This window comes from Anopheles merus, chromosome 2L (assembly GCF_017562075.2).
Source record: "Anopheles merus strain MAF chromosome 2L, AmerM5.1, whole genome shotgun sequence".
Lineage (NCBI taxonomy): Eukaryota > Metazoa > Arthropoda > Insecta > Diptera > Culicidae > Anopheles > Anopheles merus.
In genome coordinates this window covers 35,815,755-35,830,454 of record NC_054083.1, presented here as the reverse complement: position 1 = coordinate 35,830,454, position 14,700 = coordinate 35,815,755, and the positions used below count along the sequence as shown (strand labels likewise).

At 43.0% G+C, this 14,700-nt stretch overlaps 1 protein-coding gene across 4 annotated transcripts in view; it reads left to right on the top strand.

Annotated features, from left to right (window-relative positions):
• Positions 1 to 14,700, top strand: part of LOC121592999 — a 147,140-nt gene that overhangs the window by 86,860 nt on the left and 45,580 nt on the right. For all 4 annotated transcript variants that reach the window (XM_041915011.1, XM_041915013.1, XM_041915010.1 and 1 more), the window contains 2 exons: positions 5,687 to 6,494; positions 12,586 to 12,722. In XM_041915011.1, the coding sequence (XP_041770945.1) occupies positions 5,942 to 6,494; positions 12,586 to 12,722 (690 nt within the window). In that variant the 5' untranslated portion in view covers positions 5,687 to 5,941. The remainder of the gene's footprint in view (positions 1 to 5,686; positions 6,495 to 12,585; positions 12,723 to 14,700) is intronic.

The following is a 14,700-nucleotide window of genomic DNA, read 5'->3' as shown; positions in this document are numbered from 1 at the left end:
CCAAAAGCTGACCGAGAAGTTATCAGCATTCGAACGGACAACTTTGCCCCCCCCCCTCCCCCTCTCAGGCGAATATATATTCTTCACTTCGATGCAAAAAAAAGAAAAACTCATTTCATTGAAATTCAATTCAATTTTTTCTTTATTATCAACCGAAAAAAGAGGAAGAAGTTTCCAGTACGTGTTGAAAAGTGAGCACTTTCAGTGGGTCACTCTCTGCCGTGTTCCGTGCATATAACGAAGCAGCAGGGAGGTGGACCATCATAAATTTCCACCACTTGTTTCATGAAGTTTGCACCCACTATCACACTACTATCACACAAGTTTTTTAACACCCCACTATTCAATTCAACTACTCAATTGCCAGGTTGAAGATGTTTGATTTAATTTAAACATGCACACACACACACACACACACACAGACAGTGCACAGCTTTAAGCAACTGCACAAAAACAAAATAGGTTTGTTCTTTATCGAGCTCGCAAGGGGAAACATTTCCACTCAGCACCAGCGTCCATGACTGACATGGGTGGTTTCGTAATCAAACAACTCTCATTTGCATTTTTCTTTCCCTTGCTTTTGCTTGTTGTTGTGGTTGCAAACACGAAATACTCCATCTCCACTCAACCATGTCCTACGTCAACACGTATCATCTTTAGGCATGGAGAGACATTCCCCCATAGCAACGTTGAAACCCTGCCGAGTGAATAAGAAAAGCAGGCCAGTAGCACATCATCATCATCATCGCCATCGCGATGATTGTGATTTTGTGTGGTTCGTTTCGAGCTGTACGAAACTAGACAAAACGACGTCACTCATATCTCAATTCACTGCTATACGGTGCTGTATGTGTGTGTGTGTATGTTTGTGTTGCAAAAAACACAGCAGAAGACAGTTCAAAAAGCATCGTCTCACCAACCAACTCATCACCACCCCGTGTGTACACGTGGGCAAAGTTCGCTTTCATAAACCCGCACCAAAGGCATCCCTTCACTTGATCATGCTTTGCTGACCAGTTTACGGTATGCAAAAGCGGTCGTACATTGTTTGCATTAATAGTGAGAGGGCGCTCCCTGGAGCACTGGAACTGAGGCGGACGAGTACAGAAATTCCAGCCAACTCTTTCTTGCGCGCACAAAAGGTGCGCGCCGTGCTGTCCTAAATTTGGGAATATGAAGTCAACGATGCTGTCCTGATGTGATGCTGTGTCCACAACAACACCACCAGCAGCAGCAGCAGCAGCAGTAGGAGGAAAAGAATATAAAAATAGAAGAAACTGGACGGCACGGTGTGGCGGTGGTTTACCAAACAACCACACGACAGAGGACGACAGACTTCACAGAGAGGCAGGCACTCCGTTGCCCTCCGCAAAGCACTCCGACAGACCGATGATATTCCGTTCGGTCTGCTTGCGTTAACATATTTAAATTGAAAATTCTCTGTCAACTGGCAAACTGGCATCAACGGCCAACGGGACGGATGCTGTCGTCCTTCTTCCTGTCGCCCGCGGGGTGGTTTTGCCCGATCTTTTCCGACCATTTTTATACACACACACACGCACTGGCTGGAACGATGTGTATCCTAAGGCGATTTGGTGAAGCTACTTCCCTGCCCACCCGGCGCCTTTACGCTGGAATGTATTGAGTGTGATTTTTTGTTATGCTTGCTTGCTCTATCTCTCTTTCTCCTCTTTTGGAAAGCTCCCGTTCCCATGCATCTCGCTTCTCATGAGAACTTTTCACTTTTTAGCTTTTGTGACACGGGTGGCAAAATTGGGAGAAGCACGACCGATTTCCCCCATACGGTCAATGGATGGAAAGGAAACGATGAGAAAAATGCAACAAAAAACGGGCATAATTTCAAAGCAGTGTTGAGCTTTTGAAATGGAACCTACGTACGGGGCAAGGGAATGATGGTAACATGTGGTAGATGTCGCTAACAACAACAACCACGACGACGACGACGACGACGGTGGCCACAGCGTAGAGGGGCCGCGAAAAACGTTACTTGTAATGGGATGACAGTTGTAAACATGAAAAATGGCATCAAAATCTGTTGTCAGCCCCAACAGCGAACGGTTGGTGGTAAGCGCTGCCTGGATATGGTGATCCAAAGCACCGGTGGCACTGTTTGTTGCAGTGAGGATGTGTATGTGTATGTTCGGAAAGAAGGAAACATGTAATACCATTTACGAGAGGAAAATGTTTGCTTTTGATATCTTCTTAATGCAGAAAAAGAAAAAAATGGCTCGAGAAAGGGAACGGGGAATTGTGGTATTCGTGTGTTGTTTGGGGGTGTAGCAATCCTATCTATCATCTTTTCCTGTTGAGCTTTTGTTCAGCAATCAAACTAGATGGTTAATTGCAGATTAGAGCTAATCCGTTGGAACTTCTGTTTAATCTGTTTAATATTTTTTTGGGTTACAAACTGAGCGTTGGTGTAAGTGACGCAATGATAATGAATTATTTCATCATAGCAAAAATCTATGTTGGCGCCTAAATGGCTGCAAATGAATTGAATTCGGATCCGGTTCGAAGGACCAATGAATGATAGCTCACAAAATAGTTGTGATATGTTTAATTGCAGCCATTTAGGCGCCAACAACCTAGCCGAATTTTTTTAAGAAGGGGTAAATAAAAGTGCTTATTTATTCTCTATTTGTTTCTGTATAATTAGGTGATTGTTCTGTAAGAACGGACAGATGACAATACTTGTCTTTTTGTTCATTAATTTAACTCAATTTAACAGTGCAATTCAATTCATGCATTGATGATAGTGACGGTATTCACTATTTTTACTATAAATATCTACTAAGCATAAAACATGTCAAATGTGCTGTACTGCACGACGACGTTCGAGTTATCTATAGTATGTCAACTCTTTTGAAAAAAATTATTTATATACTTCAAGATAATAATAAAATCAATTTAAAAGCACTAAAAATATTCCTACAGGGAGACGAATGTGTTAAACTTCTTCTTTGATAGTAATAAAATGTTTAAAAAATAATATAAATTATTAGCTGAATGGTCATTATGATACTGCCAAATTTTTGAAGAAAAGCTTGCAACTGTAAAAATGTCTGTCCTTTCTCGAGCTATTTCATCGACACAACAACAATCGCCACTGTCAGCTGCTTGACGCCCAATCTGTTGCACTGGCGATTTCGTATCCTTTCCTTCTACCCCACAGTCTCATCGTTCCCTCCGAAACCGAAACACCCAAAGCTCCATCATTCTCATCCCTCTTTTACACGTAATAATCAATTCCAAGCGCTAACAACGCGAACAACCGAAACAAAATGCGTGAATTAATTTCTCACCCCGAAAACTACTGGGGCTGGTGCGGGTGGTTTTAATTGGTTAAGCCACGACGCTGCTGCCACGAACGCTACTATCGCTACTCCAAGTTCCTCCACAGCTGCTCCACACGACGACGACGACGACACGCAAAGAAAACGCATGTTTAGAGCTTCGGCGAGCGATAAATGTTTCACGCGTTCCTTTTCGAGCGGATTTTATTGCGCATTGTGTTGTGTTTTCGGCCTGCTTGTGTTGTGCTTGGTGTGATTTTGCCCGTTTGTTGTTGAGCATGCAAAGAGGCGATTGGGAGGGTATAGAGGGTTTATGTTCCCGTTGCCGTTGTCGTCTTGTTCTTTGCCGATAAAACTGCAACTAGATACTTCAGGCACACGCGAGAATAGCGCGTAATCAGAGGCAAACTGCCATAAGGTTGTTTTTTCTACTTTTTTTTGTGCTACCAAGAAATGACTCAATGAGTGGAAGGAGTTTGCAGCTGTTTTTGTTGTTGTTGCTGTGGTAGTCGTTACTGAACGTGACAAAGAAAGCGGGCACTGTATAAGTGCTGTGCAAAGCGTTTTATGCGTTGCGTTCAGGCGAAGAATGGTTTATCGTTTGATTAGAAGCAAGCCGCGGAACAGTTGAGCCATGAAATCCTACGGCAATCCAGCGTCGGGAAGATTGGTTAGGCGGAAGGGGGACAAGGAAGGCGAAGCAGCGTAAGTAAGAAGGAGCACGAATTACGACGCCTCACTTCACAGGGAAGCGCGTGGATCGATAAAAAGACAATATTGATTTCATTAGTACGAATTTTTCCTTGTGCGTGCGGCATAGAATAATATCGAGAGTTAGCGTTCGTCACAGCGTAAATGCTAGTAAATGTTAAGTTAGGGGAACAGCAGAATATTGTAAACAACTATGCTTTAAAATTCAACCATTTTTTGAGTGCTAATTAAAGTGATGCTTAATGAAAAAAGCATCCATTCACGGAATTTCTCCGCATTATCGCACCTGTTCCATAATTAAATGCAATCAATCACTCAATTGAGCCCTAAACAAATGTCGAGCTTATTTACACATTGTTAGCTACACATACCCATGGGAAAAGGCGCCCATAAACGTACGGTATTGATATCAATTGACCATTTGCTGCCTTCAACAGTGAAAACAGTCCGCGTCAACGATTCCTCCCATCGGGCGTAGGTAAATATGAATCGCAACATTTGGGCCAAATTATTACTCCTTACATCAACGGAAACATGAGTAATGTGGGTGATTGTTTACTCTCCCGTACTAAATTCTCACCATACCAATCTACCAAGCTCCCCCGTCCCCGCATATGTGACCATCATCATCCTCGTCCATCAGCCGCTGTTGGACATTTGATGCAATAATTTCTTTGCAAACATGGTGCACGCGCGCTCTTTCCTTTTTCCTTTCTGGGGAAAATGTTTACCCTCTGCCTCTGCTAAAATGTCCACGGTAAAAATGGCAGCAGAGAGTGAAAACAACACAGCATAAAAAGCCACGTGGGCTGGATTATGTGTACGTTATCCACCGTTCCCGGAACGATGCCAGATATTCGACGGGGCAGATGCTTTCGGTTGCCTAGCGCACATGCTCCAGACAGCGCTCTGAACGACTAGAGCGAACCAATTTGCTCGTTTTACGTTCGCTCGGGCACTGGGTCGAGCTTTTAGGTAGGCAAGTTCGGTTGAAAAGCAACATTTTGGCTGACAGAAGGAGAGGCCATATCGAACTGGGGTCATTTGTACTTTGGGATTGGTTCCCGGTCCCCTGGTGTCTTTGATATCGAGTTTCGTCACATCAGCCGCACTACTATCGTTACTATTTGTTCGAGTCAAACAACAATGGACAACACACACACATACACGCGGGAGAATGTTCGCTCTCGCTTCTAATATCATACCAAACAAACATTTGCACTGAACATGTTCGAATCCTGTTCTCATGGCAATGCCAGTTTTAATTGGATACCAATGCCAGCGCTATATTGGTCGTGTCATTGGGAATAATACGAATTAATAACAAACAGTTTCGTTTGGGTCTTGTGTGCATACTTTTGGGAGGTTAATTACCACTGTACATAACAACTGTTGATCGTAGGACATAGAGTTAGTTAATAGATTATTAATTTCAAATATTTTGTCAAAATCATCGGTTTATATCGGCGTGCGAACACAGCAAACGATCGTTCTACTTCCAATTTCGCAGTATATCCATTGGAATTGTTTAGCTTCTGCGGCATAAAACGGCCTTTTCTCAGAGCTCTGGAATCTAAAATTTCTATCTTTACATGAAATAAATGTGTTATTGAAAAACAAATATTAATTTAAAAAATCTCTCCATTTTCTCTTCTTTACAGTTGGAATCATACTAATAACACATTGATGATCCTCACAAAACAACCCAGCCAAGCGGCTCGCCACTCAATTAATAATCTTAAACAGACGCCCGTTCCCTCTCAGTGCAGTCCATAAAGAGCTTTCGGGGAGATGGTTACGAGAAATTGTCATTAAATTAAAAACCAGCACACATACACACCCCTTGCCAACTATACACACGCACACACACAAACCCCCCACAACGAACACACCAACCTTCGCCACACACAGGCCAAATGAAACCCCGATCCGATGAGCCAGAAAGCTCATCAGCAGCACCAGCATGCAAACACCCAATGTCCACGGCACCAGCTCGCTCGAGCCCGATCGTACCGGCGGGAATAGGCAGCACTTGTCAGCATCGAAGCAGCGCAGCACGTCACCAATCGCGCCGATCGGGGCCACAGCATCACCACCGCCATCGCCATCGTGCTGGATGGCCGATGGGACCCGTGCTGGCGCTGCTGCTGGCAGCACTGTCAACACTCGGCCTGTTCACGGGCACCGTCGCGGCCGGCAGCAAATCCGGCAGTGCTTCCAACCCTGCCACACTCATCGCGACCGCCGACGAACCGTCCGCGCTGGCGCTTGCCGCCGGGCAGAAACAATCGCAACAACAGTCGTACTACAACAACAACAACAACAACAACCGTGGTGGCAATGCACAGGGAAAACAGTGCGCCCTGTCCGAGCACACCTGCACGAACGGGCGCTGCATTCCGTGGGACAAATACTGCAATAATGTAAATGACTGCGGCGACGGTAGCGACGAACCGCGCTTCTGCACCCGTAAGTATTAAACCGTCCGTGGGGAGAGTGGAAGGGAAGTGGATGAAAAGCGGGGGGTGGGGGGGAGTTGGTTTTCCGGCAGCATATTACCAAACAACCAAGGCAAAACAGGAAAGCTATTTCCTGTATTTTTGAGGATTTTTTTTGTTGTTGTATTCCCAGCCCTTTCGCTTTCCCATTGTGGAAGCTATTCTAATCCATCAAGCATAAGTGGTATGATGGAAGGTGGATGTGACTTTTTCTCTCGCTCTCTCTCTCTCTGTTTCTCTCTCACTTTCATTTATGCTACCCTTTTGCTACCCTTTTTTCTCACAATGCTCACTCACAATAATGGCACGGTGCCGGAAATGGATTTCTCTTTAACCATTTGCCATTGTTTGTAGTGAAAAAAAGCAGGGAAGAGGGAGAGACATCGCAGGACGTTTTGTCGAATGCTGCAAGCCCCGGACTGGGCGGGCGGGTAGAAATAAAACAAACCGACACACAGGACATTCAACTGCAATTTGTCGTTATTTCTTTCCGGTGTTGTGTTTTGTTTTCTCTTTTTTTTGCGCAGTCAGCTTAGACAGCAATCGTGGTTGAGCTGGGCGTTTTCCCTAGGGTTTTGGCGTACTCAACACGCTCGTTTGCGCGGAGCTGTCAACCAGCCGGAAACGCCACATCCACACAGTTTTACCATTAGCCATGCAATAACGAGCCATCATAATGCAGGAAAGGAAATGCATGGATGATGGAAAGCATTGTTTGATGGCACATTTGTGGGCGTGATTTTCTTATGGGAAAAATGGCTTTAGTTTTTTTTCCATTTTTTTTACAAGCTTAATGGCTTAAGATGTGTCAGCTGTTTTTCTCTGCATTTCCGTGTCTTGCATGTCTTTATGCAAAGCTGTTTAGCTATCAATGGAGGGTGTTACGATTCTAGTCAGATGTTGTTCTTGCTGTTTAACAACGATTTGACCACTTGCGGTTCTATTGGTTTCCACGTTCCACCTGTCTGATGTATGCTGACGATGTTAAACTGTTTTTGTCTTTTAAAACTCAGTATGATTATTATTTATTACAACAGTTCATAGACTCGTTTTTAATTCTTTGTGCGTAGATACAGGGGATTTCAGGGGTTTTCATAGCTGTGAGACACTTCCTTGACTCTTTCTTGTGCGAAGTGAACTTCATATGATGGAAATTGGACTCTACGGCACCCTGTTTGGACAGCTCCTATTGGAAATTCCTGCTGGATTTGTCCAACCAGAGTGCTATAGAGTCCAATTCCCATTACATTTAGTTCAGTTCCCGTAAGAAGGAGTCATTAAAGTGTCCCACAGCTATGAGAACCCCTGGAAAACCCTGTAATGATCTAGAACACGCAATTGACAAATGTTTTACAATAACGTTTCACAGAATAAAACATCCAATTGAATTCGATTACTCTCTGGCAGGTAAGGAGTTACGTTCGTCAATCACATGGTTGTGATGTAGGATTGATGTTGGACCTAAGCCAAAGTATTTTCGTTAGCAAATTGCTAAAGAATGAATTGAATGCACCTTGCTAGAATACTTCGACCGCGCAATCCACTTAATACCGTACCCAGATGCATACTATATGGATTGAACGATCCTGTATTCTCAATGGCAAGACAGTTTCAGGAATGGATTGATCATTTTGATTTTAACCTCTCGACTGCTTCGTTTAAGACGAGCATGTTATTACTTTTTAATTTCGGAGATAATAGTCTTTGAACTAGAGATTAGTTCAAATTGTATTTATAATATTTTTAATAAGTCGTCGTAACTCAATTATCCAGGTTAGGGATATGAATTTAATAAATAAATAAATAAATAAATAAATAAATACATTAATAATCACTCAATACGTAAACCAATAAAAAAGTCAATAAATGTGTAAATAATCAAAATAAATAAATATTTTAAATGGAGCCGATGAACATTAGCCGAATGATATTATGACAATACTCCAAACAAAACCAATTGCTAATGTTTTAGATTATTTTAGCCTGGAAACAAAATATAAACAAACGCCTATTCGCTCATGTGTAATTGCATTTTCTGCTGAAGTGTCAAGAAACAATTGTATACAATATTTTATGTACAATGCAACAAAATTGTTTTAAAAATTTTAGCTTTCTAACTTAAACCACGACAGGGGAAAATGTTGCGCTTGTTTGTGCGAAAAAGAAAAACATTGCTGCTTTGCAAACTGCACATTAAAAGCCAATTTTTTTAAAAGGGGGAAAATTGCAAGTAACACACAAAAATTCGTCAAATTACCCAATTTACTACACTACAAAAGCATAGCTCTATGTAACGAGATTTAACCCCAAATTGACAGCACACACACACACCAAAGGAAGGGAATGTTTCATATTTCAACTCCCGCTTTTTTTTGTTGTTGGTAGCGCAGCACCACACCCAACTGAAACCATTTACTTACATTTCACCTTTCAATTATCAGACATGAAAGGGCCATTTTTCCAACCCATTACGGTACGGTTCGTTGCACTGACTGTATTCGTTGTAATATTTTTGCACTTCCTTTTCGCTTCCCCTTTCCTAGGTTGGAAATCAAAGGGCCCGAAAAGCGCAAAACGAACCACGTATTACATGTGGCTGGGTGAGCCTTAGGGAGGTTTCCTTGTTTTGTTATGTGTTTTTTTTTTTTGTTGCCTTTTCCACACCCAATTTTATATCGCACGCTCACACAACGCGCTAAATGGCAGCTCTCGGGGTGATGTAATTTTCACATCGTGCTCTTTAGCGTTACGCTTTTCCAACTGCTAGTAAACGGCAGAAGAAGAAAAAACGCCAAAAACCGAACCAAAACCATGCCATTCAGCATTGTGAACGCAAAAACAAAAAAGGCCTCCTATGTGAATGACTTTTAACTTCGTGCAACGCGGGCACATCTAGTGGGCATTTTATTTCCTTTCCACCCGCTGCTGTTGGTGTCCCACTGTGTGTGTGTGTGGTAAGTTTAATTCAAGTGGTGTTAAATTCGAAACCCTTCCGACAAACACAGCAAACACGGCTGCAATCCAATGTACAAAAAAAGGGCTGTCGCCCTGTTTAATAAAAACCACCACGAGACAACAGAGGTGGAATGGTGGAGAAAAAGAAGAAAAAAAAACCCCAAACGAACGAACATCCCATCGAAACAGGAGCTGTGTGCGAAATCGATTTTCACCTTCACCACCACCAATTTACGGTGTGACAGTGTGCACACACAAAAAAACCGGCACTCACTCTCGTTGATAACGCTGCGGAGGGAAATGGGAAACACCACACACAGGAGGACACCACACAGGGAAAATGAAACACGACGTGCTAGAACTCGGTGTGCATAATGTGCCTACACGCAAGATGATAGCGGAAGCCGACAACGACAACAGCACACACACACACACACACAAAACACTGTTAAACTCGACAACTGCATTCCGGTGCACTTTTTAGTCTGTGCAATGCCGTTGGTGCACCACTTTTTTATAACCACACTCGAACATGCACACACGCGCGTGTACTGTCTGCCGCCAGAGTTTCGTACCATTTCCTACCGATAGTGAGGAACAACTTTTAGCCATGGTTATGAGCACGGGGTGAAAGAGAACAAATCGAGGCGTATTTTTTTCTGCGAGCGAATGAAATGAAAATAAAAAAAAACCTCCCCCGGATGGAATCGCGGATAGGATAGCGTTTATCCAACGGAAGAACGGTGTGTGACGTCGATGATGACGAGTTGGCAGTTGCAAAAGTTAGTGTGTGCGTGTGTGTCCAGGGGGGGGGGGGGGGAGACAGAAAATGCAGCTGTACATTATGACGAGCTAGAGAGAGAAGAAACTGCTAAAAAGTGCCATTTCCCGAAGGTTTTTTTTCTTTTCTGCTCAATGTTACCGCTTGATGTTACGGTTAATAGGGACTTTTTTATATTATTTGCACTGGTTGTTAGAAAAGAACCAGCACAACTGCACTGTTTTAGGGGTCAGCTGCTCACGGCATACTACTAAATTGTTTGAAAGAGCACTTAGTGACAATATCCCCATAGGAACTGGCTTTTTGACACGCTTAGAAGGTGCAACAGTGGAAAAAAGGCTGACCTTCTAATGCACAGAACGGACTAGCTCATGTGTAGTATCAATCAAGCCATTGGTTTGTCGCGTCCGTAAGTGCCCAACACAGGACTAGAGCGACAACATCATATTGTTAAACCATTGAAATTTAAATAAATGAATTATGGTCATGCTAATTTTCTGATAAATGTAAAAAAAGGCTTGATGGATGGATTTTGACAGCTTTTTGTGAATGTCTTCAACACAGAGTTTCCCCGCCAGCTCAACACAACTCACTAGAGATAATTGTTATGCTAAATTACTATACCCACCCAGACAGCTTGCTGTTAATTTACCCATTACAGCAGTTTTCCATCTATCAGAACAGTAATTTAAGAGCAATTTAGCGGTACGAAGTGTTGTCGTTTGATATCCAACAAAAAATAGAAATAAGAACGTTAAGAGTGTGGTTTTAATGAACTTTTAACTAGAGAAGACGTCGGCTGTATATTGAAAACCGTGTAATCTAAAAATCAACCGGCAAAATGTGGCTTTATTAGTGCTAATTGTACAACACCTTCTCCGGGTGGAGCGGCTGTCCAATACCAGTCGGCCAGTCAAATTTGCTTTAAAAAAATCTTTTTAATCGTATGGATGACGTAGGGAAAGTGATGAAATATAAAGGCCGGGCTACATTGATTGTACTCCGTAGCGTAATTTCGATTTTCATTAGCGCATCTGGCGGCGGCTGTCCAAAGCATTTTTCCAAACAATTTGAAGCCGCTTCAAAAAATATGTTATTTTTTCATGTTTTTTACTTAAACTGGATCGGAAAAGCTTTGTAATTGATAGATAAATAGGTTTTGCAAGTTGTTTAGCCATTTTTATATAAAAAACGGTCAAAAAACGACTTAAATTTGAGATCCGGCACAACCATTCCCTCGATGACCAAAAAAAGCTTCCACCAGCCGCCGACAGATGCGCTAGTGAAAATCAAAATTACACTAGCGAGTACGGACAGTGTCCCCCGGCCTTAATAATTTAACGCAATTCGTTTCATTTTCTATCAAAACTGTTCGAATGGGCAATTTAACGACTGCTCATTTATCGCTAAAAAACAATATTAAAATACCGATAATTTTGGAGTAATTTATGCCTGATTTGTCTGGCTGAATATTTCCAGAACAAAAAACAGGTACACATACTATAGTAGAACTGCTTAATTACAGGCAATGCAAATAGACAGTATACAACAAAAAAAATCCATAAAACTGAATGTTGTTTACATTTAAATAACATTTGATGAACCTTTCAAAATGAAACCACCGTTCTGCACTTTTCCTTGTAAAAGTATTACATATTCTGTAAAACCCAATGCGGCAAAAATAACACTTCAGCCACCATTTTACACCTTAATTCAATGCCAATTGAATCCACTTCAATGCTTGATAGCTTCCCAATCCCAATGTTCCCCCCGCGCACACCATTTGCCATGTTGCAACAAATCCAATCGAATCCGCACAAGGGCCGAAGGTACACTTCACCTCAATGGATGCAAAGCAGAAATGCCATTCCCGGTGCTACTCGCATCTCTTCAGAAGTAATTGATTCAAGTCCACTCACCATCGTCAGCCAGTGTGCAGCGCCGTAGCTCGTAAAAGCTCAACAGTTAGCAGCAAAAGACGAGCAGAATCAATCCCGAAGGCCACACACAGACCATTCCATTTGCCCATTGATCTTCTCCACACGACCACGGCCCGGCTGTTACTATTGAAAGTCAATCAAAATCCCCTCTCTCTCTCTCTCGCTCTCTATTCCAATCCAGCTACCCGCTGCTGGACATTGGGTGGGTTGAATTATAACCTCGGTGCAAGCGGGTAGCGGGAGGCAACATAACAAAGCAACGGCAAACGGATGCACGGCGGCCACTTTGGCTGAATCGCAATTATTTGTTTTGCGACGAGTGTCGAGTTTTCGAACGGTTTTCTAACTCGGGTGTTCCATTTATTTCTTTCGCCTCTCCTTCGCAGGATGCAACCGCACGTACTACGGGAACATTGGGCTGACGTACAATCTGGAGCTGCACCGACCGAAGGAGGACCGGATACCTTACGTGTGCATCCTGACGTTCACAGCGGCCGGCGGCAACTACGGTGACATCGTGCAGGTACGGCCAAAGTCGATCGATTGTTTCGTTGGAAGTTTTTTATTCCCTGTTTTTTCTTATTTTTTTGAAAAATGTATTATTGGACACTCAAGGAAAAGTGTTGAAGCAGCAAAAAAATGGTTGAAATTGGCTCAGAACTTTCCCAGATGAGTACCAATTGGTTCAGTGATGGGCTGTGTGGTTTTTTTCCCGCCCCCCAATCAAGCACTCTTGAGAATTCTCGACTCTTTCGCTCAACTTGACCAACACCACTTTTGCAAGCGTTAAAAATAGATCGCAAGCCAGCGGTCTAAAAAAACAAACCGACGATATGAAACGCGGCAAAAACCCGTTGACATGTGTCAAAGTGGTTTCAGTGGCGGTCGCGTCGTCGTGTGCGAACCAATCAATCAAGCTTTGCCGTGGCTTTCACACGCATTTTCAGCACGCTATAAAATATGCATTCAATTGTATAAAAGTAGCTCGCGCGCGCGAGAGTGAGGATGATTCAACCGAGGGAGGATCGCAACTGTTTGTTCAACTGCCAAAGGCTTCTGAAGTTGTGTTTATGACAATAAAAGTCCCATCGCTCTTTTAACATTCATTTCAGTAGCGGCAGTAGCAGCAGCAATACAACTGTTTGTTTTTTGCCTGTGTGTTTGTTTGCACCGGACACATGAAACATCATTTTTCCCTCCTGGGTGGAGGCCGTTTGTTTTGTTGATTTTCAACCAAAAGCTCAGGCGCCCGCTTTAGCCCTTTGAATTTCAGTTTCAATTTTGCCCGCATGCAAATACATCAAATTTATCATCCGTGACACACACGCTGCCCCCCGTGTGTTTCGGTATGAAAAAGTGAAGGAAACAAAACCCCTACAAGGTCGGTTATGCTCCTACAAACAGGAACATTCCAACGCAACATTCCGCAGTGTACTGTGCCGCCGATTCGATCCCTTCGGGGCAAGCGACCGATCATAAATCGTGAAAATAATGACACAAACCCAGGCACCATCGTGATCGCTTCTGTTCCGCTGATTTGATGTTACTTTTTTCTTCTGGGTGCCTCTGTGTGTTTGTGTGCATTTATCACTTCCACAAGCGCGCCAAAAGTGGCAAACCAAAAATAGAGCATCAAAACTATCAATCCCGCTGCAACTCCATCCATCCGCGTTCGCTTTGCGCCGCATAAAAAAAGATGAACATTTAATCGATCTGGTGAAAGCTTTTTGATGTATCATCAAAATTTAATTAAACTTGATCCGCTGATCGGCCACACATACGCGCGCACATACACTTGCACAGTGTCGGATAAAGTTTTTATCCTATCAATGAAATTCCACAGTCGCTTGTCGGATTTTTCCTGTCCACCGTACATGGTCCACCCCCGGTCCTATTGCTGCTCCCTTGCGTGACGTATGAGTAACGGTTTTTTGCCCTTCCTTTTAAAACTGAGGTATTGGTGTACCCCTTTTCCCCCGCAACTATCTCATACAAAAGCCGAATATGCTGATTCGAAAATGATGAAGCTCCTCCTCTTCCTCTCTCTCTTTCTTTCATTTTCCACTTTCCATATCGATGCACGAGGTTTTGCGTTATTCCTCCATCAAAAAGTGCAAAAAACGACATGTGGCAACGTTGTTCATCACTGTTTTTGCGCCGCCTACTGATGTTAAATCATAAAGGGAAAAAGGGGAACGTTTTTACAACGCACCACACATGCACGGCGCGGGGACAATGTTTGATCGAATGATAAAATTCCGAACAACCAGTAATAGGCAGGCAGCAAAAAGCACAATAGAATTTTTCTCCCATATTTGCTACTTTCATTTCGCATTTGCAATTTCCCTTTTTTTTTTTGGTAATGAAACCTTTGTCGATCGTCCGCGATGGAGACGCACGGTGCTTTGTGACGCTTGCTGGGACAGGATTTTCTCGGTGGAGCAGCCCAGTACTTTGTAACGTTCACAGCTGATGGAGCCGCCCAGTGTTTTATGATCTTT